This window comes from Peromyscus maniculatus, chromosome 1, assembly GCF_049852395.1.
Source record: "Peromyscus maniculatus bairdii isolate BWxNUB_F1_BW_parent chromosome 1, HU_Pman_BW_mat_3.1, whole genome shotgun sequence".
Taxonomy (NCBI): Eukaryota; Metazoa; Chordata; class Mammalia; order Rodentia; family Cricetidae; genus Peromyscus; species Peromyscus maniculatus.
In genome coordinates this window covers 195,258,521-195,285,816 of record NC_134852.1, presented here as the reverse complement: position 1 = coordinate 195,285,816, position 27,296 = coordinate 195,258,521, and the positions used below count along the sequence as shown (strand labels likewise).

The window sequence follows — 27,296 nt, the reverse complement described above, 5'->3', positions numbered from 1 at the left end:
GAAAACTGATTTTTTCCCTTTGCCAACAGGTTTCAGTTGCAAATAACTTTTTCATTAGAGATAAGACCCATGTCCACTCCCTCTCTCAGTGCTGGGATCCCATCTGGCCTGAACCTGTACAGGCCTTGTGTGTGCTGCCGCTGTCTCTGTGAGTTCTAACGTCCATCACTTCTGTTGTGTCTGGAAGACACTGTTTCCTTGGAGTCATCCGTCCCCTCTGGCTTTTCTAATTTTTTTGCCTCCTCTTCCACATAGATCCCTGAGTCTTGGGGGTAGGGGTTTGATGAAGGTATCCCATTTAGTGCTGGGTGTTCCAAAGCTTCTCACTTTATGTACTTTGTCCAGTTTTGGGTCTCTATATCACTCCCCATCTACTGCAGGAGGACACTTTTCTGATGTGGATTGAGCAAGGCACCAATCGTGGTATAGTGGTATATCATTAGAAGTCATTTTCTTGCTATGTTCCTTTAGTAGAATAATAATATCAGCTTTTCCCTTAGGCCCATTATCTATCTAGTCTCAGGTTCTTGTCATAAAGAAAAATACATCAAACCATTTTCTGTAGCATAAAACTTAATTATCTTCTGATTTTAACTTGAGGCCACAGGAACAGTAACTTCCCTGCCCTCAGAGGTGTCAGTTACTCAAATGTGTTATAAGCAATGCAAGTAGAGAGAAAAAGATAATATTGGATATTTATTTGTTGTCACATCTGTTATGGATATCAGTCTTCTCAGAAGGTGGTAGTAATTATTTCTGAGGTTCCTTTCAGCTCTGAGATTCTAAATTTGAAAATAGTTTAGCACAAAACAAAAACTTTTCCCAATTAGTTTCTTATTTTGTAAAATAAACACTTGGGAATTCTCTTGTGCAGGTCAATACAGAGGAATGATAGAGAATATATTTTGAAAGTAGGTGAGAATTACTTCTCTACTGATCCATCAATCTAAGGACCCATTTATTCTCTTCCAAGCCTCCGTGCCTTCATTTGTAAAGTAGAACTATGACCAATGCCTTGGCCTTTCATAAAAATAAATGAGTGATGAATTGAAAGTGCTTAGCACCACTCCTGGCATGTGTTGACACCCAAAGAAATGACAACCACAATTATTGAGAACAGATGCATTTTAAAGATGAAAAGGGCAATTTTTAGTCTAAGGCATTTTACTATGACTCAAATGCAGGTTCCTAGGCAGTTAGATAATTGAGTGAGGAAGGAAAATCTGAAGGCTGACTCTGTAATGCCACATCAGTGTCATGAGGGTGATACAGCTCGACTCTCTGCCTAGAAACCCTGCTTCTGCCACACGCTTTCTTTGAGCAGAAGATGTGCCCTGGGGGCAGTTTGGTGTAATTATCACAGTGTTATTCCTAATAATTCTGTTTTATTTCAAATGTGAAAGCACTATGTGACTTCACCAAACTCCAGGACAGAAGAGAATAATGTATTCCTTTCTTACTTTGTAAGAAAAGAACTTACCTCTTTTTGCCTCCAGAGAGAAATCCAGCTTGTTTGGTGCTCGTTAACAGGGAGGCACTGGCTGCTGCTCCCACCACCGTCTCCTCCCTAGATGACGACTGTGTTAATGACCCATAACTCTAACTCCTCTCTGTTACTTTTATTTATGTTTTAGAGAGTACTTCTTTCCAGCTAGAGAAGGAGCCTAGTTGCTTACCCAAGATCAGGCTTATGAGTTACTGCTATTCTGAAAGATGTATTCTTCTATCTTTAGCATCATCTAGCAAGGTGTAGGAGTCAGAAAGAACATCAGAGAAGGAGTCCAGAATCCTGGAATGGACACTCAAGTTAGCACTTTGAAAGTCAAGTGATCTTGGGAAATATTCTTTCATACTTCCTTCTTTTCCATTCTTTTCCTCCTGTGCCTCCTCCTTACAATTGTACTTTCTCCTCCAAGAATATTCCATTGACCCAGAACTGCTAAGATTAGAATTTGTCAAAAGTCTGGTCCATTGCTTTTGTTGCTTTTCTCTGTCTCAGTGGCTCAGGGTTTGAGGTTCTGGTCTGTCATGGCAATAAAGATACGATGACAGTGTTATCAGGCCTTTTGTTCACATCTCCATAGATCAGGAAGCAAAGACAGGACAAGAACAGGCCGCACTTTAAGCTTGCCCCAAACATCCACTAGCCTGTGTGCCATTCCCAAACTAGAACCACCAGCTAGGAGCTAAGTGTTCAAGCAGGAGCCTGTAAAGGAAATTTTACACACAAATCATAGAACCCACGAGCTCCATACATTAGATGCACCTACAAGGATAGTGAAAATGCAACATGATTCTGTTTTTCATTAGTTTATAGTTAATATAGAAAATAATGTATTTCATTATGGTATTTCATGCTTCTTTCTAATGTGCTTTGATTATATTGATTCCCTCTTCCCCTCTTTTTCCCCCCGCCCTCACTTATGCTGTGTCCCTTTCCTCTTGCCAAATAGTCTCACTTCTATGTTTGGTCTTTTTCTGAAAAGAAACACGCAATGTTTATCTTTTGGAGTCTGACTTATTTCAGTTACCATGATGATCCCCAGTTTCATTCATTTTCCTATAAATGACATGCATTTTAGTCTTCTTTAGGACTGAATAAAATTCATTTCATCATGTACATACACCACATTTTCTCAACACACTCATCTGATTTTGGATATCTAAGATGATTCCATGACTTAGCTACTGTAAGTAGTGTCACAGCACATGTGGTTGTGCCAGCACCTTAGATTCCTGATATAAATATAGGTATGTTCACTTAGATTCCTTTATGCATATACCCAGTAGTGGCATATCATCTGATAGTTTTACTTCCTCATCCCTCCGTTCTTGCCACAATGAATGCTACCCATCTTTCCCTCGCCCCTTCCTTTCTATGAGACACTTTCCAACACTGAATTTCAAACTGTCCTGAAACTCACTACACAGTTTAGGACAGCCTTGATCACATCATCAATGTGGTTCTCTTGCATTGGCATTTTTGCTTATTTCCTTAACGACTGCTATACCAACGGGGTTGAGATGGAAATCTCAGTATAGTTTGATTTGTGTTTCCCCAATGGCTTAGATACTGACAGTTTCTTTTTTGTTTGTTTGATGTTTGTTGATCATTTGTACTTTTTTTTTGAGAACTATCTGTTCAGTCTGTTTGCCCATATATGGACTTGAGGACTTATGGATTTGGGGCTTCAGAGTGATTAATTTCTAGAGTTCTTCATTCCAGTTTCCAGTTTATTGGAGTATAAGTTTTCCATATTCTCTAATGATTCTCTATATATCATTGGTATCTGTTGCAATGCTGTTTTCATTTCTACTCCAGAACTTCTCTCTTTTCCAGCTTGATTCTTAAGATCCAGCTCAGACTTGCCAAACCCGAGTGTGTGGAGATGGAACCAAATACTGTCCTTTCAAACAAAGGCTCCAAAGAATATTGGTACTGCAAAATCTAGAATCACTATCATGTATGGGCAGAGTGGGTTCTGTTTCTATTTTATTGATCAAGAAATAGATGTGTACAAATGTTAAGATAACAAGCCATGACCAGGAAAAGGATACTCATATTTATTTAGTGTCTGCAATATACTACCCAATATCCTTATTTCTTCATCTATGTGTAGCTGAAGTTTTCCTGCATCCCACTTGGCCCATGGTCAGGACAAATCTCTCTCGCCCGCCAGTCCTGCAGCTCCTTGGACCCAAGTAAACACACAGAGGCTTATATTAATTAAAATTGTATGGCCTAATGGCTCAGGCTTCTTGCCAGCTAGATCTTACATCTTAAATTAACCCATTTTTATAAATCTATACCTTGCCACGTAGCTCATGGCTTACCAGTAGCTTTACATCTTGTTTCTCATGGTGGTGGCAGCATCTCCTGACTCAACCTTCCACTTCCCAGAATTCTCCTCTCTGCTTATCCCGCCTATACTATAATTCCTGCCTGGCTACTGGCCAATCAGCATTTTATTTATCAACCAAATCAGAGCAACACATTCACAGCATACAAAGCAATATCCACAGCGTCTATATCTCCCACTAGTCCTCACTGAATCTTTGGGGGGAGGTGTAGGTGCTGTTCTCTCTATATGAAAAGATCCAGGGAAGTGAACCTACCCAAAGTCACATAGCTAATGATGGTGCCAGGTTTCAAAGCAGATATCTGTTTTACTCCTGGGTCCAATGGAGTTCTAGTTTGTAGTGGCATTTTCTTGAATTTTCATCTTTCAACTTAGGATGTTATAAACAGTCAAGAATATAAAAAAATAACCCTCTTCACTTGAGGCCCACAGAATTTGCTCTAACTCAGTCAGCTTCTTGCCACAGTTTCAGCTCCTGGAAATTTTCCTTCCTCTGTGAAATTCATAATCATATCCTGATGCATGTTTCTTCTTTCCCACCAGTTTCTACAGCCAGGACAAATCATATCAAGGCAGCTAAAGCCCTCTGTGCTTGAATCCAAGTCTGTACAGCCTCCTCAGCAGCACTGTAGTTTGCCAAACCATGCCTATCATAATATTCCTCTAGCCAGCCCCTTTCAGTTACGACCAGAGCCTTCCAGATATATTTCAACATGGTCCCTCAAAACCTCTATTCTCCCAGCTTTTCTAATCAAACAAGTCAATTTGGCTCTCCTGTGTGTGTTATTCTCTTCTGTGTGCTTCTGTCTTGTTTCAAACATTGTCTTACAGTCCCCCTCTGCTCAATCCCCCACCCCCCAGTAGAGGCAATTGGCTATCTCTTGAGGGCTAGTTACAGGTAACAAATGCTTGGCGATCTATCTAGAGATTCTTAGCCAATTCCCAGACAGGTGGTAATGTATTGTGATCACTCCCGGCATCTGCCATGGACTCAGGAAAAGTGGCTGCACAACAAAGACTACAAATCTGTTCCTGCATGGTTGTAATAAGGGCTTTAGAGTAGAAGCAGGTTTAGTCCTGCTCTGTAATGAGTTACATGGGTGGTCTTGAGCAGTTTCTTCATTTGTCAAATGAAAGAGATAATGCCACCAACCACTCCTAGCTGATGGGTGCTGTGGGACAGAAAATCTTTGGGATGCCGCCATGATAGGCTGCCTATGCTCCAGGGGATGACCCTAAACTCATGCACATTCTGGCAGTACTATGTGAACTTGGTGGATTTAAAAAGAATACATGAAGTTAGAGGGTGAAAGTGGTGGGTGGAGTATAGGAGGACTTGGCGAGGAAGGAGTGGGGTGGATTTGATCAAAACATTAGATGCATAATGAAATACTCAAGTAATAAAATATATAAACTGCTTAACAAATGTGCATCAATCAGCAAATGTTAGTTTGTTTTCTCGTCTTTATTCAAGATCAAAATTAAGTTAAACATGAGTGTGATTTTTATTCTAGAAAGAGATTGGTTGTAGGTTCTCACTCATTTCAAACCCTGTGTAGGAAGTCTGTATAAACTACCATATAAGGAGATATATAAGCTGTCAAAGAGGATTGTAAATAGAGACCTCAACAAACATTCAGCTATGCTATTTTTCAGTCTACTGTCACTGAATTATTATATACAAATATGGTAGAAATGGAGAGGGAGAGACAATAAGGGACTGAAGAAAGAAGAACTGAAGGGGGAGAGAGAGTCATACACTCATAGAGGAGAAATGGGGAAGAGGGGCTACAGTAGTGATAGGAGGAAGAGGGGGAGGGGAGGCGCAGGAGGAAGAAAGAGACCAGTGGTTTATTTGCTCTATCCAGAACCCAGTATAACAAGATATGAAACAGTTAAACATGACAAGGGAAGAAACCTGAAATCTGCCATCTGTCTAGAGGTCAACTTGATTTACTGATGGGTAATTTTTCTCTCAAGTTTTTTCTGTGCCTGTGAATAGCATGGTGGTTACACCATATTTGTGCTACTTACATAATCAGTGGTTCTTTTTGTAGACAAGGAGGTCAGGCTTATATATTCTTACTGAAGTGTACACTCATTTAGATACCCAGTTCTCTGTGAAGTATTCTCTTTCCTGGAAAAAAAATTCCAGAAACCAGTTTTTAAGATTGTACTTTGTAGTCCAGAAATAGAAATCAAACTAAAGATAATGAATAAAGCTGGGCTTTATTATAGGTGACAGTTGTGATCTGCTGAGAGAAGGCTCAACAGTTTTTCAGATACAACGTACATGCAGGTGGATAAAAGGAAAGAAAGTCTCCTAGATTCAGTCTCCTGGAGGAAGAAAGGGCTCTCACAATGAAAGGGGATTTTTCTCTATAGTGGTCGATTGGCTTCCATGGGAAAGACACCCAAATACAGGAATGTCTACTTGGCACTGGCCAATTTTCTCTCATCCAAGACCCTGTTTCCTTTCCCTGCTGCCCTTTCATGACTGGAGGTCAGATGAAATCAAGCGCTTCTCCTCTAGGGATGTAGACTTCCAGGCTCATGACCAGGTACAGAAACATACAACTTGGGAAAAACTGAAATTTCCCTTCTTGTCAGTATTCATGTCCTGGGTCACCTTTGACTTATGTTGGAAATCTTCCACGAATGATAGAGCCTACACAGTGCTCTTCTGTGTGCATTAATCTCCACTCTAACTTCACTACTGCTCAACACTGTGCAGCTCTGTTGAAATTGTCCCTTTATGTACTTTGGACCTGTTTCCGAGAAAGAGGCAGAAGGAAGGAGCAGAAGTATCTGCCATGAACCAGAAGATAATGATCTTTTAGGACTCATTGTCCAAAAGACAATGTCTTCCACAGTCTGTTACAACATACACATAGAGCAGAGGGTAGATATGATAAAGAGCCAAATAGATGTTGAAAGCCCTAATTTTCAAGAAAAAAGCATGAAGATGGGGAGCAAACCTCAAATTCACTGACTAGTGTGTCTATTTGAATATGATATAATCCATTTCCCTGTGTATTACTTCTGTCCTTAACATTTCTTTATCTGGTAGATTTTTAAACAATGTTATTCAAAGACTTCTGAAAACAAAGTATCCAAACCTGTGATAAGTATTCATAACCCTTCTCAAAACAAGACTGTTTTGTCCATATGATTTAAAAAAACAATTTATTCAACATTATTTGTAAATTTCATTATAGTTTTCATCCTCAGAATAAGTGTATATATACATTCTTATGCTTTGTCCCATCAATTTGCTAAGAAGAATAAAATTAAAATGTAGTTTATAATAATTTTCAAATAAACACATGTTCACTAATAGTGTTTCCTCAAAGTTAGCTATAACTTTTCTGTTGCCTCAATATACTACTAGAGTCAAAAGGTAATAAGTAGTTGGAAATAGCAAATATTTGGGCATTAAAACACTGTAAAGACTATAATAAAGCTAAACTATAGTTAAGTATTTTTACATCTTCTGCAAAATAGTATATTAGGTAAGAATCTGACTTTAATTTCTGTTTCAAGAAAAATAAAACAAATCATGTGGCACTATTCTAAATGCTTTTCATATAGTAAATTCTTATTCATTTAATACATTTTATACTTAAAAATTTTTATTCTATTCCATAAGATTTCCATATTAATTTCTGAACTAGGAATCTTTTAATCATTGCATTGTTTGGGCTATAAATTAATCCATGATAGAACAAAGAGACACCACTTTATTATTTCAGTTTATCTAAATTTCTTGGCTTCTTTCAGGGAAAAACTGGAATGATTTTGTTAAGTTCCAAAAATATCTACTCAATAGGACTAGAAGGTCCTGTTAGAAGCACCTCAATAGTGCTACAGTTAGAACTTCCACAGCCTCTCTTGCTCTACCATACTAACCCATGCTTCATTCTCACAGTTCAAAGCTTCTCATCCCTCTGCAATAGACTCCTGCAAATGTCCTCATATCAGCAACTTTCACATTTACTACAGCGGGAATAATCCTTCTGAAAGCCAAATCTAAACCTGATGTGGTGGTAATCTAATTGTACTGAAATGTGATTTTGATTGTATGTTAATAAATAAAGTTGCCCAGGGGTCAGAGCTATTAGAGCCATAGCAAGAGTGTGGCGGTGGTGGCACACGCCTTTAATCCCATAGATCTCTGTGTGTTCAGGGATACAGCCAGCATTGGAGACATATGCCTTTAAGACCTAGGGGGCTGTACATTCAGACAGTGACGAGGCAGTCACGTGTTTGGGTTTACAACCAATGAGAAGGCAGAATGACTGGAAAATCGACTTACAGACAGGAAGTAGCTCTCTTTCGAGAAGCTGGGACAGCAGGAGGAAGGGTAAGATTTTAGCTCTGAGCTCTGACCTCTCGGCTTTTCTTTTACATTGTTTCTGTGTTTCTTATTTAATAAGACGGTTGGTTACATCTACAACCTGACTTTTTTTTTAGTCTAAACATGGGATAAACTGAACAACCATACATGAAGGACACACTCATGAAGGATACACTTGACATATTTCATTGTCCTGTTAGCAGCTGATCACATGGATATAAATGGGATTTGGACGAATATCACTGATAGAACAAAGGTCTGATTATTATCCTAGGCCACTTTCTAGAGCCCTGACAACTTGACTCTTGCTGCTCCCTCACCTGCTTCCTGGCACCCAGCCACACTAGACCCTGATAACATAGCTTGTCTTTGCTCATGCTCACCATCATCTAGGATGCTCCTCATAGCACAAGCTATCCCCTCCCTCAATGTACTATTCAGTGTTATACATGATTTGAATCTGGTCTATCCACATCCCTTTAACACCATAGATAGTAGAGCTAACTGCTCTTTCAATAATGACCCTCTAAGTAGTTAGTAACTTTGGTAGTTAACTGTGTACATTTCTGACTTCTGGGTTCCATTGTGCTTGTGCTGTGACTGGGCACTGACTTGGTCACCTTCTGAAGTGTACATTCAGCACATTTTCTTGCAAATAAATCCTGAAGAGCTTAATTTGGTGTGTGTGGGGGGAGAAATATTAGAAAGGTTAAGATGGTGTTCAGGCCATGATTTTTTTCAAATAAATATGGTTGTATTCTTTCAACATAAAACTTCAACTTTTTCTTTTGCATTTTAGAGTTCTTCTATGCTACTCAGCTCTAGTGACTATAGCTTAGAGACATCACAAGGTGCCAGAAATTGGGTTGGATTTGGATTCTGAATCTGGTCTTATTCCATACCAGCTGTGTAAATTTGAACAACTCACACACCCTTGCTTTTTTGTTGTTGTTGTTTGTTTGTTTGTTTTTTGGTTGTTGTTGTTGTTGTTGTTGAGACAGGGTTTCTCTGTGTAGCTTTGTGCCTTTCCTGGAACTCACTTGGTAGCCCAGGCTGACCTTGAACTCACAGAGATCCCCCTGCCTCTGCCTCCCGAGTGCTGGGATTAAAGGCATGTGCCACCACCGCCCGGCTCGCACACACCGTTGTAAGATGTGGCCTTCTATACTTAAACAGAGACATCTCATTAATTGCTTTCTTTTGGAGAGTGTGTGACCTACACATATAAGAAGCTGAAAATGGTCTATAAGAACACGTGTCAGTTTCATTGTGGTTATTTTTATATAATTTTGAAGACAGTTTTTCATAAACTATTTCTATTTCAGAGATGATAGAAACTATTTTGGAAGATTAAATCCCGTGCAAATGTATGTTTGATTCTTTGTTTCTTTTCTTTTTAAAAATGAATGATGCAGGGTTGCTTAGCTCACCTGGGAGGAGGGGACTGGACCTGCCTGGACTGAGTCTACCAGGTTGATCTCAGTCCTCGGGGGAGGCTTTGCCCTGGAGGAGGTGGGAATGTGGGGTGGGCTGGGAAGAAGAAGAGGGGGGCGGGAGGGGGGAGAACAAGGGAATCTGTGGCTGATATGTAGAACTGAATTGTATTGTAAAATAAAGTTTTAAAAAAAATGAATGAAGTTGGGCAGTGGTGGCACATACCTTTAATCCCAGAACTCTGGAGGCAGAGGCAGGCAGATATCTATGAGCTCAAGGGCAGCCTGGTCTACAAAGCAAGTTCCAGGATAGCCAGGGTGACACAGAGAAATCCTGTCTCAAAAAAACAAAACAAACAAAAAACAAAGAAAAGAAGAGAAAATGGTGCTTACATGTAAGACTGTCTAAGGGGAAGAGGGATGGATCATCACTTCAGAGCACTGATGGTCCAGAGGACCTGGGTTCAATTCCCAGGCCATCAGGTGTTTCATCACGCCAAAAAAAAAAAAAAAAAAAAAAAAAAAAGACTGTCTAGGTTTTCTGACTTTTACAATGTCCTGAAGAAAGGATGAAGAGCTTCATCTCCCTCTCTTTATGTTGAGGCCATGGAACTCCTCAAGCATCCTCAAGTCTCCATTGTTTGGAATACATATGCAGCAAAACAAGGATTTGGGGTCCCGTTCCTTTCCTTCAGCCCTGTAGTTGTTCCTTCTCTTTCTCTGCATCTACAGGTGCTGACTGTGTGCTTGTTGACTCAGGATAGCACAGACCAGGCTGGGAAAGACCACGTACACAAACAGTTCTGGTCTCTAATTCCAAAAGGGGACTCCTAAACACAGGCAGGGAAGCAAGGAGGAGGCGAATACTCTGCCAGACTCAAAGGAGATTTCCCTGCTGTGAAATGCGACAAAAATGGCACAACCCAGTTAGATCAGCTGTGTGGATTATCTGAAAAGTCTACTTTTCTAGCCAATGAAGAAGCTGTATATGGTGTATATAGAGTGATAAATAACATCTAACATCCTCACCACCAAGCAAATCAGTGTTAAGATCTGTAAGAAATTATACAAAACACACACACACACACACACACACACACACACACACACACACACACACACACACGGTGGGTACTAACCAGATACTCAGAAAATGCCAAATATCTACCAACCCACATTGACATTTTGACCCAAGCCATCAAATTAATTTCACTCTGGATCACACACTGTGTTATATTTTCCACTTTCTTGGTCCTGGATTTCAGTGTGGTACTACTGTGAGAGAAAAAAAAAAAAAAAAAAAGGACAAAATCCAATCCAAGACCACTGTAGTGGCTGCTGCTTCCTCTAGCTGTCCTTCCTGCCCGGTCTGAGCTTCTCTCTGGTCCTCTTCTCAGTTTTCCCTTTCTTCCTTCTTCCTTTATACACCCCACGTTGTGGCTAACCAAAGTCCTGATTTCCAGCTTCGTCCCGTTTGTTCCAGAGGTGCACCGAGTCCTTTCCCACCATCACAGAAAACAGACCTGGGTTGCTCATTACATCCTTTGCCCATCCACCTGTCTCAAGAGATTCTTCTAGGCAGAATACAGCTAGAGCCTTACAGGAAGGAGCCCATCTCCTCTTCTGGTTCAAGAGTTCTTGGATTATAAAGCAGAATTAAATGTTTCCTTCAATGGATTATAAAGCAGAATTAAATGTTTCCTTCAAAGAGAAACTTCCCTTTGGAGTCTTGAGGCTGAAAGGAACGTTTGAAAGAACTGGGGTGTTTCCTTCAAATTCCAGTTTCTGAGTGACAACTCTCTCAAAGAAAAGTAGTAGCCATGGTAATACATGTCTTCAAACAAGTGAGTAGAGGCAGACAGTTACTTCAAGCATATGGCCCATGGCACCTGTGACTGACAAATGAATCCTCCTGACTTTGGTTCTTCTGAACCTCCAGGAGATCTGAAAGGTCTGTGAGCAATTGCTCACGAGGTTCTGCTGTGCACTTAGCTTCCCAGAACCAGGCCTCCCCTCTGCTTTTGAGCTGGGCATACTTGATAGAGGATATTTAGTTTTCTATTTAGCTGCTCCAGAATAGATAAATTACTCTTTGTAATGCTCATGTTTCTACCCCACCATGTTTCACACAGATGTGGCAGCTTTGCATTGGAGCATATTTGATAGTGCCTTGCAGATGTATAAATAAATTGGGTTTTCCCATACTTTTTCTGGGGAGAGAGGCCTGCAATTTTTCAAAAGCGTCTATCGTGGTGCCATCCTTGGGAAATATCATTGTTTCCCAGCAGAGATCAGAGTCTTTAGAGAAAAGGAAATAGCACAGATAAGTTTTGATTATACGAAATCAATGTGAGAACTGTCGGGCTTGGGCTTGGGAAGACAAATGTAGTTGAGATGCTATACTGGGATTTTGATTTCCATGGCTGGGGCTATGGGTTCTCTGAGAAAACATCTCCGAGTATGGATTGGCCCAATGTATTTCTTCATCGACCTTATTTTAGCTTCAGAGAAATGGTCTATTTTAAGTCACACCATCTTTTTTTTTTCTCTATTCCTTACAGATTCATGAAGGTGGCAGGGAGCACAGTAGATGCAGTTACCTGGCAACAGTAGGTATTCATCATTTTTTATCTCACTTATTATTGGCTGCTGTGAAATGGAAGATAATTAGTTGTCACCAAGTTCACAGCTGACATTTAATAAACTACCCTTTATCTTTCAAGAAAAAATTAAAATCACCTCTAAAGCTGTTATTATAATACATGTTGTCTGATAGTGCAATGCCTTTATTTTGTTATTTTAAAATCGTAACTGCCCCCACCCCAAAAAATACTGACACAAGTTGGAAATTTCATCTCTTAATGTACCCTCTTAAATTAATCTGTCAGGAATGAAGGGTAATGGAGATCAAGCGAGGTGCCATTTCCCTGTAGGCTTTCCCTTTGGAAGTAAATTTCCCTGTTTAAGAGAAGAAGCAGTTTCAATTGTTCAAAATGTCATGTGAAAAATAGAATACTTTATTATATTACTAACTGTGGTGTTAATTAGTGCCAAGAAATTTGATAATATAAAGCATGTTAACGGAGAAAAAAGAATGTTAAGAAAATGATGCAGCTCCCAGAAAAGGGATAAACCTCAACAGTCCAGTAAGAAGCTCACATTGGCATCCTGTTATGGCAAGTGTCACTTGCCTTGGAAGGGTAGCTGTCTGCGATGTACATTTAAGTTTTCTGTGAGTCCCCTTCTGGTGTCTGTGCCAAGGTATTGGGTTGGAATCCTTTTCTCTCCCTACAGCATCTCAGTCATTTTTTGATGTGATGCAGTTGAGATGCCTCCACTCCACACCCTGCTAGCTCAGACTGTGACCATCCTTTTTAGCTAACCACTCCCGCTTGTCTGCCCCCTGTGTTATGTGTGTCCATTATGGTACAATGAAAGCGTGGAAGGAAAAAGAAGTGGATACAATAAAATATCCAGAAAGGACTTTTGGATTGTTGGTAGTCAGTAACTCAAATCACTATGGGAACTGTTTTAGCCTATGTGTGTACTTAGTTTATCTAAACAGGAAGTTTCATGTTTTTTTTTTTTTCAGGAGTTCTTGTCCTTCATCCTGTTTTTGTGAGGCATAGAATATCCACTTGTCATTTACTCCAAAACCAAAAGCCAAACTTCTCTTCCCAGGCCTTTGGATTTACTGTCTGTTGTGGTTTGAATGAGAAATGTCCCCCATATGTTCATGTCTTTAAACGTTGGTTTCCAGTTAGAGGCCCTGTATGAGGAGGTCATGGAACCTTTAGGAGGCGGAGCCTTGTTGGAGGAAGTGTGTCACTGGGGACAGGCTTTGAGGGATTATAGCTTTTCCCCACTTCCTGTTCTGTCTACCTCCCAAACCCCCAACCCTGTCTCTACCTTTACCTCTCCTTCTTTCCCAGTCTCCCCGCCCCTTCTCCCCCTGTATGCAGATGAGATGAGATCATCCATCTTCCTGCTTACTTCCATGCTTTCCCTGACTGATCTCAGTCTTCCCCACAATAATGGACTCTTCCTCTGGAACTGTGATCCAGAATAAACCCTTTCCTCCCCTAAGCTGTCTTGGTCTTAGTCTCTTATCTCAGCTATGGAATTAATACACTACCTCCTGATTTCATCTAGTGTCATTTGGCCTCATTTATGCCATCCCAACAGGCTAGAGGCTTTCCTGTCCCTGAAGGTTACTGGGTATGTGGACCTCAGCAGCTTTGTGCATGCTGTTCCTTTTGTTGTCTCCCTGTCTGACCATAACTAAATCAATAATTATATTTGGTACAATAGTGCTATACTGTATAATTAATGCAAGGGTATTCAGACTGAATGCCGTAGAAAGCCCAAATATTTTGCCTATAGGAGACACATTTTAAGGTCTTTGAATCATTTTGAGTTGATTTTGTACAAGGTAAGAGACACTGTGTCTAGTTTGATTGTTTTATATGTATATGGATATCTTTTCTCCAATGGTATGTTTTTGACACATTTGCCAAAAATAAGAGAGCTGTAGCTATGTGTGAGCTTTCCTCTAGGGCCTCTGTACTCTTCCACTGGTCTCTGTGCCTCTTCTAGGGCCTGCTTCACCAGCAGGATGGGCTCTTTCCATTCCTCTCACTCTCTGTATTCTTTGACATCAGTTGTGGTACCTCAAGCATTGCTGTTTCTAATCAGGATTGTTTTGTCTATGGGAGTGAGGTCTTCAGTGCTTCCATCCGAAGCATAGGACTGTTTTCTACTCGTGAGGATATTTCGTTGGAATTTTGGTGTGACTGCACTCAATTTGTAGGCCACTTTTGATAGTATTGCAATTTTCATCTTATTTTGTCAATCCATGAGCTTGAGAGAAACTCTGAAACTGGAAGGCAAAAACACTTCAAACATAATCATAGGCAAGGATTTTCTGAATAGCACTCCAGTTGTCCAGGAAACAAAAGACCTGACAAATGGGCTTGCATGACATTTAAAACCTTCTACACAGCAAAGGAAACAGTTAACAAAATGAAGAAATAGTGATCAGAATGGGAAGATATCTCTGCTACCTATACATCTGACTAGGGATTAATATCTAGAATGTATAAAGAACTAAAAAATTTAAACATCCAAAAAGGTAGCCAAATCACTCTATCAATAAGTGGGTAAATAAGAGAAATAGTGCTTCTCAAAAGACCAAGTGCACGTAACCAATAGATACTTGAGAGAGTCCTGCCTCCCTAGCCACCAGGGACATATATGCAAATCAGAAGGATGGGAGGTTTCCTCTCACCCTTGTCAGAATGCCTGTCACTGAGGCAATACCAAGTAGCACTGGCCAGGAACGCCTATGTGACCATGGTGAGAGTCACTGTGGAAGTCAGTTTGGAAGCTTCTCTGAAAACTAAACTTGTGATTTCTTATGGCTTTTCAGACATCGTTGTTGCTGTTTTCCCCCTTTCTGTATTTACCTCTTTACCCTAAGAAGCCTCTCTTTTCCACTTCCCTTACAAGATCACTTGTACCCTGCTATTCTCTGTTACCCTCCTCCATCTTCCTTCTGTATTTACCTCCTCCCACTCCCTACAGAGCCCCCCTTTTCTGTTTCACTGATCAAACCACATGTATCCTATCACTCCCCTCTCGGGCAATGCACCCACTAATTTTCCTGTTTTCTGTAGTTACTATTACTACAGGATCAGGATATGTATTCATATCTGAATATTTGGAGTTAGGAGCTGCCAATGAGGGAGAACATGTGACATCTGTCTTTCTGGGTCTTAGCCACTTCACACAATGTGATCTTTTCTAGTTCAGTCCATTTACCTGCCAAGTTCATTCTTTCATTTTTCTTTACAGCTTAACAGTATTCCATTTTATTTATATATATGTATGTGTGTATATATATACCAATAATTATTACATCATAATGTACATATTCCATATGTACATTATATATACATATATATGTATATATATGTATATATATATGCACCACGTTGTCATTATCTATTCATTGGTTGAATGATATTTAAGTTGTTTCCATTTCTTAGTTATTCTGAGTAGAGCAACAATGAACATGGCCTGACATGTATACGTGGACTAGGATATAGTCCTTTGGGCATATATCAATGAGTGGTGGGTTGGGGATTGATCTCAGTGGTAGAGCACTTGCCTAGCAAGCGCAAGGCCCTGAGTTTGGTCCTCAGCTCCAAAACATAGAAAAAAAAGGAGTGGTATAGCTGTGTCATATGATAGACTTACTTTTAGCTTTTTGAAAATTCATCATACTGATCTCCATAGTGGGTGCACCAGTTTGCAATCCCACAGAGCATATTTTTGATGACATAAATATTAGTAATACAACATCTACAAAATGTTAACTTTGGAAATTAACATGTTTAAAAATAACTACAGCTCAAAAATAAAACCACAAAGTAAAATATAATAATTATAGATTATTATGAAAATATATGATAGCAAAACAATATTCAGCAAGAAAGGGACCTTTGCAGAAGTCTAGGCCTTCCCTGCTTATAGTAAAAAGAAGAAACGGTCAATCAGTGATTTTCCTTATCCTCTGAAGAAGCGGAAAAAGGAACTAACAACCCAAACCAAGTAACAGAAGTGTAACAGATAAAACAAGCTCAACGTAGATCCCCAAACCACGAGCCTAAAGCAAAAGAACAACAAAGAATATTCATAGCATTTCAGTTATTCAAAGTACTAGGATGGATTTTATAAACCAGAACAGTGACAGCCTCTGAGGATGTGGAGACTAGGGATATGGATTAGGAGGAAAGGTGTGTGCCTTAATGATTGCCTATCTGCACAGGAGTAAGTGTTTGTCCAAGTTCATCAAATGATATAATGAAGATTTCTGCATCTCATTATGTGTAAAATATACTTTAAAAAAGAACTATAAACGTTAACTCTGGTTCATTGGACACCTGATGGCATGTTTAGAATAAAATTTACAAACTACAATTTATTTTGAAAAACCTAAGAATGTAAAATGGATCAATGATTGAGTAGAGGGATAGATAAACTGCTAGGCATATGTAAAATAAATACAGTAAAATGTTAACTATAGCACTCAGGCGGTAGATATGTGATATCTACTACATAATTCTTTCCACTTATCTTTAGGTTTGAAAATGTTCTTACATTTGAGCCAGATGGTGGTAGCACATGCCTTTAATCCCAGTACTTGGGAGGCAGAGGCAGGCAGGTCTCTATGAGTTCAAGGCCAGTCTTGTCTACAGAGTGAGTTCCAGGACAGCCAGGACTACATAGAGAAACACTGTTTCAAAGTAGAGAGAGAGAGAGAGAGAGAGAGAGAGAGAGAGAGAGAGAGAGAGAGAGAGAAGAGAAGAGAAGAGAAGAGAAGAGAAGAGAAGAGAAGAGAAGAGAAGAGAAGAGAAGAGAAGAGAAGAGAAGAGAAGAGAAGAGAAGAGAAGAGAAGAGAAGAGGAGAGGAGAGGAGAGGAGAGGAGAGGAGAGGAGAGGAGAGGAGAGGAGAGGAAGAGGAGAGGAGAGGAGAGGAGAGGAGAGGAGAGGAGAGGAGAGGAGAAGAGAAGAGAAGAGAAGAGAAGAGAAGAGAAGAGAAAATGTTCTTATTCAAATAGGGAAACCTAAACTATTAGATATAAAAGTATCATATTGATTATAAAATAATACAATGCCATGATACTATTCATGAAAATGTGAGTGATAAAATGTCTTCATTAAAGAAAGTAAAACATAGAATTATAAATCATACTTCAGTGGCATAAAGTTGAACATAAAAAGAATACCAAAGAAAAGATACCAATGGATTAATAGTGTTAGGCTTTGGATGTGTGAAGTATGGGGACTCTTTTTTGTTCATTTTTACTTTTCTGTAATAGCTAATGTTTTATTATAAGTATGTAATGCAGTTTTGCTCATATTAAAGAAATTGTCAATGCCCAGCTCCATAATTCCTGCCCTAATCTTCCTGCTCCAGATGCAGTTTGCCTGGCTTGCCTGCCTAGATGCTTAATTTCCATGTTTCTTAATAAAGTCTGAATCAACTCTTGATCTTCCTCTGATTCTATGAATGGTTACTATGGAGACAAGAATTGAGTTCTCATATGCCTCTGGCCTCACATGACCAAACATTGTAATTTTATCCCTTTTCCAATATCTTATTTTTCAGTGGTTAGATCAAAATTAATTGTTCACATTGTTGCTTATGTAATTTTAATTAATTCAGTTCGCATGAGAGAGGGGGAGTGATCTGTGCTTACATATTGTACAGTTGTACATGCTTGGAGTCTAGAGAAGGGTTTCAGATTTCCTCTGTTACACCTTGCCTTATTCCTTTGAGGTAGGATTCCCTCCCTCCCTCCCTCCCTCCCTCCCTCCCTCCCTCCCTCCCCTCCCTCCCTCCCTCCCTCCCTCCCTCCCTCCCTCCCTCCCTCCCTCCCTCCCTCCCTCTCTCTCTCTCTCTCTCTCTCTCTCTCTCTCTCTCTCTCTCTCTCTCTCTCTCTGTCTCTCTCTCTTTCTCCCTGAACCTGGAACTCGCACCTTCTATGGAATAGGCTAGCAACCAGCATGCTGCATGGATCCTCCTGTCTCTACCCTACATTACTGGAGTTAGAGTCACACGATAGGCCCAACCTGAATTGTTAAGTGGGTGCTGTGATCCAAACGCAGGTCTCATGTTTTCATAGAAAATGGTCTTGATCACTGAACCTGTTCTCTAGCCACAGACTATGTAAGTTTAATTCATAGCTCAGATAAATAGTGACCCAAGATCAGTTTTTATCACAAGTTTTTGTTGCCCTCTGTGTTGATAAAGACTTTTTTTTTAATTTGCTCAACTTTCTTTTAATCTACCACAAGTTCATCCTAAAGCTGTACACTAAGGTAAATTTTTGTAAATGCAGACCTTTAGGTAGCTATCAGTTTCATCTCCTCAGAGATCTGCTCGTGGAGCCATCTCTACTGTTCCATCTTGGTGCTTCCTGAACAGCTGTTGTCCTGGGATTGCTCTTCACCATCATCCTCAGGGTTCTTTTGATTTTTTTACTTATTAGATCCATGTTCTTCTTTGATGCTTATTCCCTCAACCTAGTATAGCATTTTCCCCAGGAACTTACTAGGGAAAGATAAATGAGAGCTAAACACATTGAGCCTTGTCTTGGGGTTGATTTATGTATTAGGAGCAGATGGCTGTCCCTTAGAATTCACACTCATGCTCCTTTCACTCTAACTTTCCTTGTAATTATTGAAAAATCCATTATATTAAAATTTTCCAATCCTTTCATTCAGATGGCTCTTTTTCTCTTGATAATTTTCACATCTCCCTGTCCCCAGGGGTTCTCTATGTGACACTCCTTTTATTCTGTCCAGTTGGTATGTAGTAGGCACTCTAGTCTGAAATCCACACTCCCTTAGACCCATTTTTCTTTGATAAAGATCCTCCCATTTGGATATAGTCCTCTGTGTCCTGGTACTAGTCAGGTATAAAGTCCTCAAGTTATACTCTGATCTTTCAATATTTTCTCCATTTTATTCTTCCTTTTTCTTATAAATCCCCTTCATCATCTAAATTTCCTGTTGTTACTTATACCCCTATAATGCTCATTCCAAAAGCTCTTCTATTATTCAGAACATCCTCATCATAACTCCTTCCCTTGTTTCTGGATGTATTGTCTCCTGTTTCCTCTTCAAGGATATCAGTTTTGGATTCTGTTGAAATCTGTATTTCTACTATTTCCACAGCCTCATTTTTTGTCGCTTGCTGCTCCATCACTCCTTATGTCTGGTTGTACTGGCTCCCTGTCTCTGGCTTTTTTTCTTCCTCTCCATTTTCTCTACTTGGTGCTTCTTTCTTTCCCCCACCCTTGTTCCTATGCTCCCTTCATTAGTGTTGCTTCCTCTGTTGCCTTCCCTTTCCTCATCCATTGGTCTTAGTTTCCAACTTTAAAACTCAAGCTCCCTCTCCCAAATGCCTGATTATTTTGAATTTCTGTTTTTGTTCATAAGAGCTGATCGGATTGTTTTTGTGATGGGCATTTATTCTCAACCAGTGAAAGTCTACAGAAAGGTCTGGCCAGAACATCAAACTAACCATTCATGCCTATTGGTCTTTTGCTTGTTGTTCTAGAGAATTCTTTACTCACTTAACTTTCATGTTGAAATCTGCTAGCATTCTCACATGGAAAGGGGTGTTTGCCTTGTTTGGAAGCCTCTGATCTCAGATGTGACTGCTCTCCACCTCCCCTGTGCTTGACAGCCAGACTGCCACTCAGCCTCTGTCATTCTGCACTATTTTTTTCTTTTTTTGATTTTTCGAGACAGGGTTTCTCTTTGTAGCCTTGGCTGTCCTGGAACTCACTCTGTAGACCAGGCTGGCCTCAAACTCACAGAGATCCACCTGCCTCTGCCTCCTGAGTGCTGGGATTAAAGGTGTGTGCTACCACCGCCTGCCACTCTGTCTTCCTTCCTTCCTTTCTTCCTTTCTTTCTTTCTTCCTTTCTTCCTTCCTTCCTTCCTTCCTTCCTTCCTTCCTTCCTTCCTTTCTTTCTTTCTTTCTTTCTTTCTTTCTTTCTTTCTTTTTCTTCCTTCCTTCCTTCCTTCCTTCCTTCCCTCTCCCTTCCTTCCTTCCTTCTTCCTTCCTTCCTCCCTTCTTCCTTCCTTCCTCCCTTCTTCCTTCCTTCTCTCTCTCTCTCTCTCTCTCTCTCTCTCTCTCTCTCTCTCTCTCTCTCTCTCTTTCCTAAATAAGGCAGTTGCTTCATCAACTCATTCATCTCAGGACACCATTCATTCATTCTTGAAAACCATTGAATCTTTCACATTTTTTTGTATAAAAATCAGATGTATAAGCTATAACAAATTTAAAATCACTTATTTAAAAATAAACTTATTACATTTGAACATAAATATATTTTTATAGAAATTTACTTTATTTTTCAAAACCAGGAATATTCATGAGAAAATGGCCTTATTGTATCTCTTAACATCTCATTTAATTAAAACATGCATTGTTTTAGTTTAAGGGTACAAAGAAAATCTGGCTTCATAGAGAGAGGTTGTGAAAAGAGGAAGAAATATTAGAATGTCATTTTCTAGACAGTTTAGGTGTTCTCAGCTTTTCAAACAGTACATTAAGTGACAGCTTCTTCAAAGTTATCTACAATGTGGGACATAAAACCTTGCACGTGAACTTCTCATACTCTGCTCCACTAAATTACACAGGTCTTGAACTTTGAACAGAGTAATGGGTAATGTAGCATACTAAATTCATCATTTGAAAAATGTTGCTTTACTAGGTTATGAGTTATATAGATCTTCCAAATGTTGGCATGTTTCATTATAAAATATCCAAAACCTCAAATTCACTACTACCCCAGTGACCTATCATAAGTCTGAAAGTGTGGGGAGGGTGACAGTTCATAGTGGCAAACAAAATCATCTACAGTTTTAATTTTTGCTTAGCTCCAGTAATCATCAATAAGTTTGCCATTTTTTCTGATGAGTCAAGCTTATTTGTTCATTTTTGATAAAACATGTTTAAAATGCCCAAGTGTAAAAAGTCATAATTTTATAAGTTGCTCCTTCAGTTAAGAATTTTGCTCCATTATAAAACTGGCCAAACCATTTGCAGTTAAGCCATAAAAGAAAGAGTTCTTCAGGTGTCAACCAAGCTTCACTATGAAGGGAGATATGGTACTTCCCAGTTAGCTATATAAAACTTTTTAAATGTATGCTTAAGGTATTAAATTTAATTTTTTAGTTCATCAGAAGCATTCTCAAGTGAAACTGGCATTTTTCGTAATGGCCAGATATAACAGTGACCACCAGTACAATTTGATTCATGATGAGTTATCAACAGTTTTACCCACTCACTGGTACCTCAGACCAACAGTCCAGATACCAATTATTTTTCCAGTACAAACCATAAGAGTCAAATATTTTAACACTATGAATTTCATCATCATGTGTATTTATTTCCAAAAATTCACACAAAGGATCTTAATCAATGATTAGCTAATGCTAATATTAAATAGAAAATTTTAAGTTTCATCTCTGGATGGATGCATGATGTAAAAGTACACTTCTACTGATGTAAACTTTTTTTTCTTGTTTGTGGACTACCTCTAGTGTGACATTGTAGCTAGAGTTTTCCTGTCTTGCCTACAGTCAGGACAAATCTCTGTCACTCGCCAGTCCCATAGCCACTCAGACCCAACCAAGTAAGGACAGAGACTTATATTGCTTACAAACTGTATGGCCGTGGCAGGCTTCTTGCTAACTGTTCTTATAGCTTAAATTAATCCATTTCCACAAATCTATACCCTGCTCATGGCTTACCGGCATCTTCACATGCTGCTTGTCATGGCGGCAGCTGGCAGTGACTCCTCCCACCTTTCTGTTCTCTCAATTCTCCTCTCTTTTAGTCCTGCCTATACTTCCTGTCTGGCCACTGGCCAATCAGTGTTTTATTTATTGACCAATCAGAGCATTTGACATACAGACCATCCCACAGCATGACATCTTTTGTAGCTTGAGTTTTTCTCTCTGGGTCCCTCCAAGCCCTGGCAGTCCTGTAGCCCACTTATAAAATAAATATACAGACGCTTATATTATTTAAACTGCTCAGCCATTAGCTCAGACCTACCATTGTTAGCTCTTACTCTTATACTCAGCCCATTTCTGTTAATCTCTATGTTGCCATGTGTTCCGTGGCTTTACCTATTGCCTTTATATGCTGCTCCCTGGGTGGCAGGCTGGCGTCTCCTGACAGCCTTCCTGTTCCAGAATCCTCTTCTCTGCCTATACTTCCTGCCTGGCAACTGGACAATCAACATTTTATTTATACAGAGTGATATACACAGCACTCTTTGCTGGCCTTTCAGCTCATAGGCAATTAGAAAAGCCAAATGTGAGGCCGGGCGGTGATGGCGCACGCCTTTAATCCCAGCACTCGGGAGGCAGAGCCAGGCGGATCGCTGTGAGTTCGAGGCCAGCCTGGGCTACCAAGTGAGCTCCAGGAAAAGCGCAAAACTACGCAGAGAAACCCTGTCTCGAAAAACAAAAAAAAAAAAAAAAAAAAAGAAAAGAAAAGCCAAATGTGTAATGCTCTACTTAGCTAACTTGTAGACTTTTCTAGCCAATGCATTTGAATAACTTATCCCTAAGATGCTTTTCTAAATATTTAAATTCCAAGATAATTCCAAAACATTTCTGTAAAACAAGATACTAGAGTAGTTTTGTTTTATTGAGGCACAAGAAAACATTAGAATTTCAGAATAATCACTTATTTTATGATTTTTCTGTTACACCTGTTGCATCCTGTATAGTATAAAATATAGCTTGTGTTTTAGTTAGGGTTTTTATTGATGTGAAGAGACACCATGACACCGGCAGCTCTTACAAAGGAAAAAAACATTTAATTGGGGTAGCTTCCATTTTCAGAGGTTTAGTCCATTATCATCATGGTAGGATATGAGACATGAGGCAGACATGGTGCTAGAGAAGGAACAGAGAGTTCCACATCTTGATCCATAGGCAGCAGAATTAGATATTGCACACTGGAAGTGACTTGAGCATATATGATACCTCAAAGCCTGCCTCCACAGTGACACACTTACTCCAACAAGACCACACCTCCTAATAGTGCTATTTCTTTTGGGGGCCATTTCCTTTCAAACCACCACTGTAGTAGAATATTATTTTAAGGTGTGTTACTATTGTTTAAGTTGCATTTGTTTAACTCTGTGAAGCTGTGTTACTGTGCTTGTGAAAAACATCTGATGGTCTAATAAAGAACTGGCCAATAGCAAGGCAAGAGAAAGGATAGGCACAGCTGGCAGGCAGAGAGAATATGTAGAAGCAGAAAACTGGGAGGAGAGATCTAAAATCTAGCAATCAGAAAAGGAGGAGAATGCCAAGGGCCAGCCACCCAGCTATACAACCAGTCAGCCATGGAGTAAAAGTAAGATGTATGGAAGTAAGAGAACAGGAAAATCCCAGAGGCTAAAAGTAGAAGAGATAATTTAAAGTTAAGGAAAGCTGGCTAAAAACCAAGCCAAGCTAAGGCCAGACATTCATAATTAAGAATAAGCCTCCATGTGTGAATTGATTTGGGAGCTGAGTGGATGGCCCCCCAAAAGACCAAAGACTAACCAACAACAATACACCACAGCTTGTAAGAACACAATAGGAAATGTTGAGAACAAACTGAATTTATCTTTCAGAATATTTATACGTATAACTGAAAGACATTCTCTCAAAAGGAATGGTCTGGAAAGGCAAGAATATACAAGCAGATCTTTGTTAGTTGTCAGGACAATGACTTTGTTACATCTAACATGCTACTCTATATTTCTTACATAATAGAATGAAAACTACAAATAGTGCTTCAGTATTGTTAGGAAACATAATTTTTATCTCAAACGTTTCTGAACAGATCTGGGGGTTTCTAAGAATCCCTGGACCACACTCTGAGAACTGTTAGTGTAGAGTAATGGTAAGAATCTAAGGGTTTCTTTGATCTCAGCCCTCCCATTTTCAGTCCCTAATTCCTTCATTCTTAAAGGTACCTAGTGTGTTCAGCTCTTAAGACTTTATGGATATCTGTAGGAAAAATTAATACAGTTTGAGGAATTTCTACCTGTAGGAGTACCATTTCGCTTTCTCTGGTCAGATAAGTTAGTTACCACTCTTATGTTTACAAATATCAGTATTTTAAGTGGTATTTTTTTTGCTCTCTTCTCTTACCTTTTTTTTTCTTTCCGGTTTGTGGTGTGAGATTTGAGGAGGAATTTTAGTAAAATCCTGTTGTCTGCATTTCTTGCCTCTAGGATTACTTTTAATATGACAGGATAAAATTTTAATTTCAAAAAATTATAAACTAAGCCAAATTCAGGAGATCCTAATGCCTAAGATCTACCATAGACAGTTACCATATCCTCTTCCTCCTATTCCTTTATTTTCTTTTTCTTCTTTGACTATGTGGTCCAGACAGCAATATTCTTTTTTAAAAAATAATTAATTAGAATATTATTACATCACTTCCATTCCTCTTTTATTATTATAGATAGATGATAGATAGATAGATAGATAGATAGATAGATAGATAGATAGATAGATAGATAGATAGATAGATGTGCATGAATATATAAATACAATCTGCTGAATCTGTTTAGTGTGGTGTGTGTGTATATCATTTCAGTGCTCACCACATGGTATTGGTTAACAACTTGGTGGGGCTCATCCCTGGGAAAGGCTAATTCTTATCCTCAGTAGCCATTAGTTGCCTGTAGTTCTTTGTCTAGGGGTGAGATTCTTCTACATTAGCATAGCTACTGTCAATGTCATTGTTCAGACCTTGTTTAGGCAGCCATAGTGTTGAGGTCTCATGGGTGAAGCCTCCCTTTCTTTTCTGAGATAGGATCTCACAGCAGACTTCCCATTCCTCTGGTTCTTGCAATCTTTCTGCCCCATCACCCACTATTTCCCCTGAGCCTTAGGAATAGGAGTTGTTTTGTAGATGTATCCTTTGGGGTTGGGCTCTTCATGATCCATTGCCCTCTTCATTATTCTTAAGATGATTCCTGAACAGATGATTGAGAGTTGGTAAAGATTGAGAATGCCATTTCCCCAAGGCCTAGTAGTTGGGTTCAGCAACTGTTGGGAGATGAAATTCCATAGAATCACTCCTAGTATGGTCTCTAGACCAACAGTTTAAGCATCCCCTGAGAGCTTGTTAGAAATGCAAATATTTAGGCTGTGTTTGAGACCCAGTGTATTAGTCAGGGTTCTCTAGAGTAACAGAACTTATAAAATGAATCTCTATATATGTATAGAAAGAAGGTTTATTAGAATGGCTTACAGGCCATGGTCCAGCTAATCCAACAATGGTTGGCTAAGAACAGAAAGTCCAAAATCCAGTAACTGCTCAGTCCACGAGGCTGGATGTTTCAGCTGGTCTTCAGTGGAATCCTGAGGAAATAGGCTCTAATGCCAGTGAAGGGATGGACTTGCTAGCAAAGGGAGAGCAAGCAGGCAAAGAACGGGAGACCTTACCCTTTTGGAGGAAGGGATGAAGGGTAGTGGGTAACTAGGGGGGATCAGGAGGAGGGATGGGAGGGGGGATCTGTGGTTGGTATGTAAAATGAATTTAAAAATTTTAAATAAAATAAAGAACAAAAGCTTCTTCCTTTCATATATCCTTATATAGGCTCCCAGTAGAAGGTGTGGCCCAGATTAGATCCAGATTAAAGATGTGTCTTCTTGCCTCTAAGATCCAGATTAGAAATGATCTTCCCACTTCAAATTAAGCAGAAATCACTCACAGGTGAGCCCTCTATTTGGGGGTTTAGTTGATTCCAGATGTAGACAAGTTGACAACCAAGAATAGCCATCACACCCAGCAAATAAGAAACCTTGAGACTCCAGGTGATTCTGATGTACTTGAAAGCTTGGAGACCACTGTGATATAAGAAAGCAGTCTGGATCTGATTTCTAAGAATACATCTGTCACCATGGTTTTTGCCACAAAACATTATGCAGAGGCTTCTGTTCTATAGGAAAAAAGATCTAGAAATATTATCCTGGACATTGGCCTTTAGAAAATTTCTGCTCTTAGTTGTCAGGACCATAGCTTGAAGTCATTTAATTTTTAGTAAGTTTTTCTCCTATAAAAGATGGTACTTTCCTGTCTTTGGCTTCAGTCTGTTTTGATATACATCATTCTTGACTCCTACTGTGGCAGGGAACAAAACAGGGCAGGTACACTATAGCTGGAGGCCTAAGGAGATTGATTTTAAGAAAACAATTTTTAAATTTGAGGTTTTAGTTACATCCAAAATCATAATAAATGAACATTTTAAAACTTCACTGCCAGAACAACTATGCATTTACCCACAGTATAAATAAGAGTGAGTAAAATGGCTCTGAGAATAGCATCAATTCATGAGCAACTCCGCAGGCAATGAGACATTAGAATGACTGCGTAAAAGGAAAAGTTAAAGAAATAGATCATGTAGATAACCAATTTCAGAGCAAAAACGCTAACAAAGTAAAGAGCTTATTTAGAAACAAAGTTGAAAAAGATAAGAAAGCAAATCACAGAGATGTCAAAACATCTATAAATACTCTTTTGGAAGCAAAGGACTTGTAGGATTGTGCATCAAGGTTTGGTAGAAATAGGAAGGGCTTTGAAGTAAAATAGAGCTGATATAATCCCTTTCATCTCTAGTAGATTGAGGAGAAAAGTAAATCCTTCAGAGCTCACTTTCCTCATCTACAAATTGGGTTAATGCTGCCTCAGCAGTCACTGGGAAGTTTAAGTGTAATACAGAGCAGCAGTTGGCCCAATGCACACATTACATTGAACCCTCTTCAAACATGAGTTCCATGCTCTCTCTGATCTCTTATAAGCTCTGTATTTATGAAATCATCTCACTATAGAATATGGATATATTTATTACATTCTATTTCTGACCACTCTAATAGCACTCTATGGATGTGTCAAAAACTTATTCTTGTAGCCTTCTCAACCTCGGGAGGTTACTGAGTGATCTGTAGAGTAGTCTTGTTAAACTTTTATTAATTCATAAAAATATTTTCTTCTTGATTACCTACTGTGTGCAGGTACTATGCTAAATGCTATGGACAA

The 27,296-nt window shown here is 39.3% G+C and overlaps 1 protein-coding gene across 3 annotated transcripts in view; it reads left to right on the top strand.

Moving 5' to 3' along the window:
• Window positions 1-27,296, top strand: part of Hpse2 (heparanase 2 (inactive)) — a 630,225-nt gene that overhangs the window by 432,759 nt on the left and 170,170 nt on the right. For 2 of the 3 annotated variants that reach the window (XM_076563135.1, XM_042263852.2), the window contains one exon: window positions 12,212-12,259. The exons of the other annotated variant lie outside the window; for it this stretch is intronic. In XM_076563135.1, coding sequence (XP_076419250.1) covers window positions 12,212-12,259 — 48 coding nt within the window. The remainder of the gene's footprint in view (window positions 1-12,211; window positions 12,260-27,296) is intronic. 3 annotated transcript variants of the gene reach the window in all.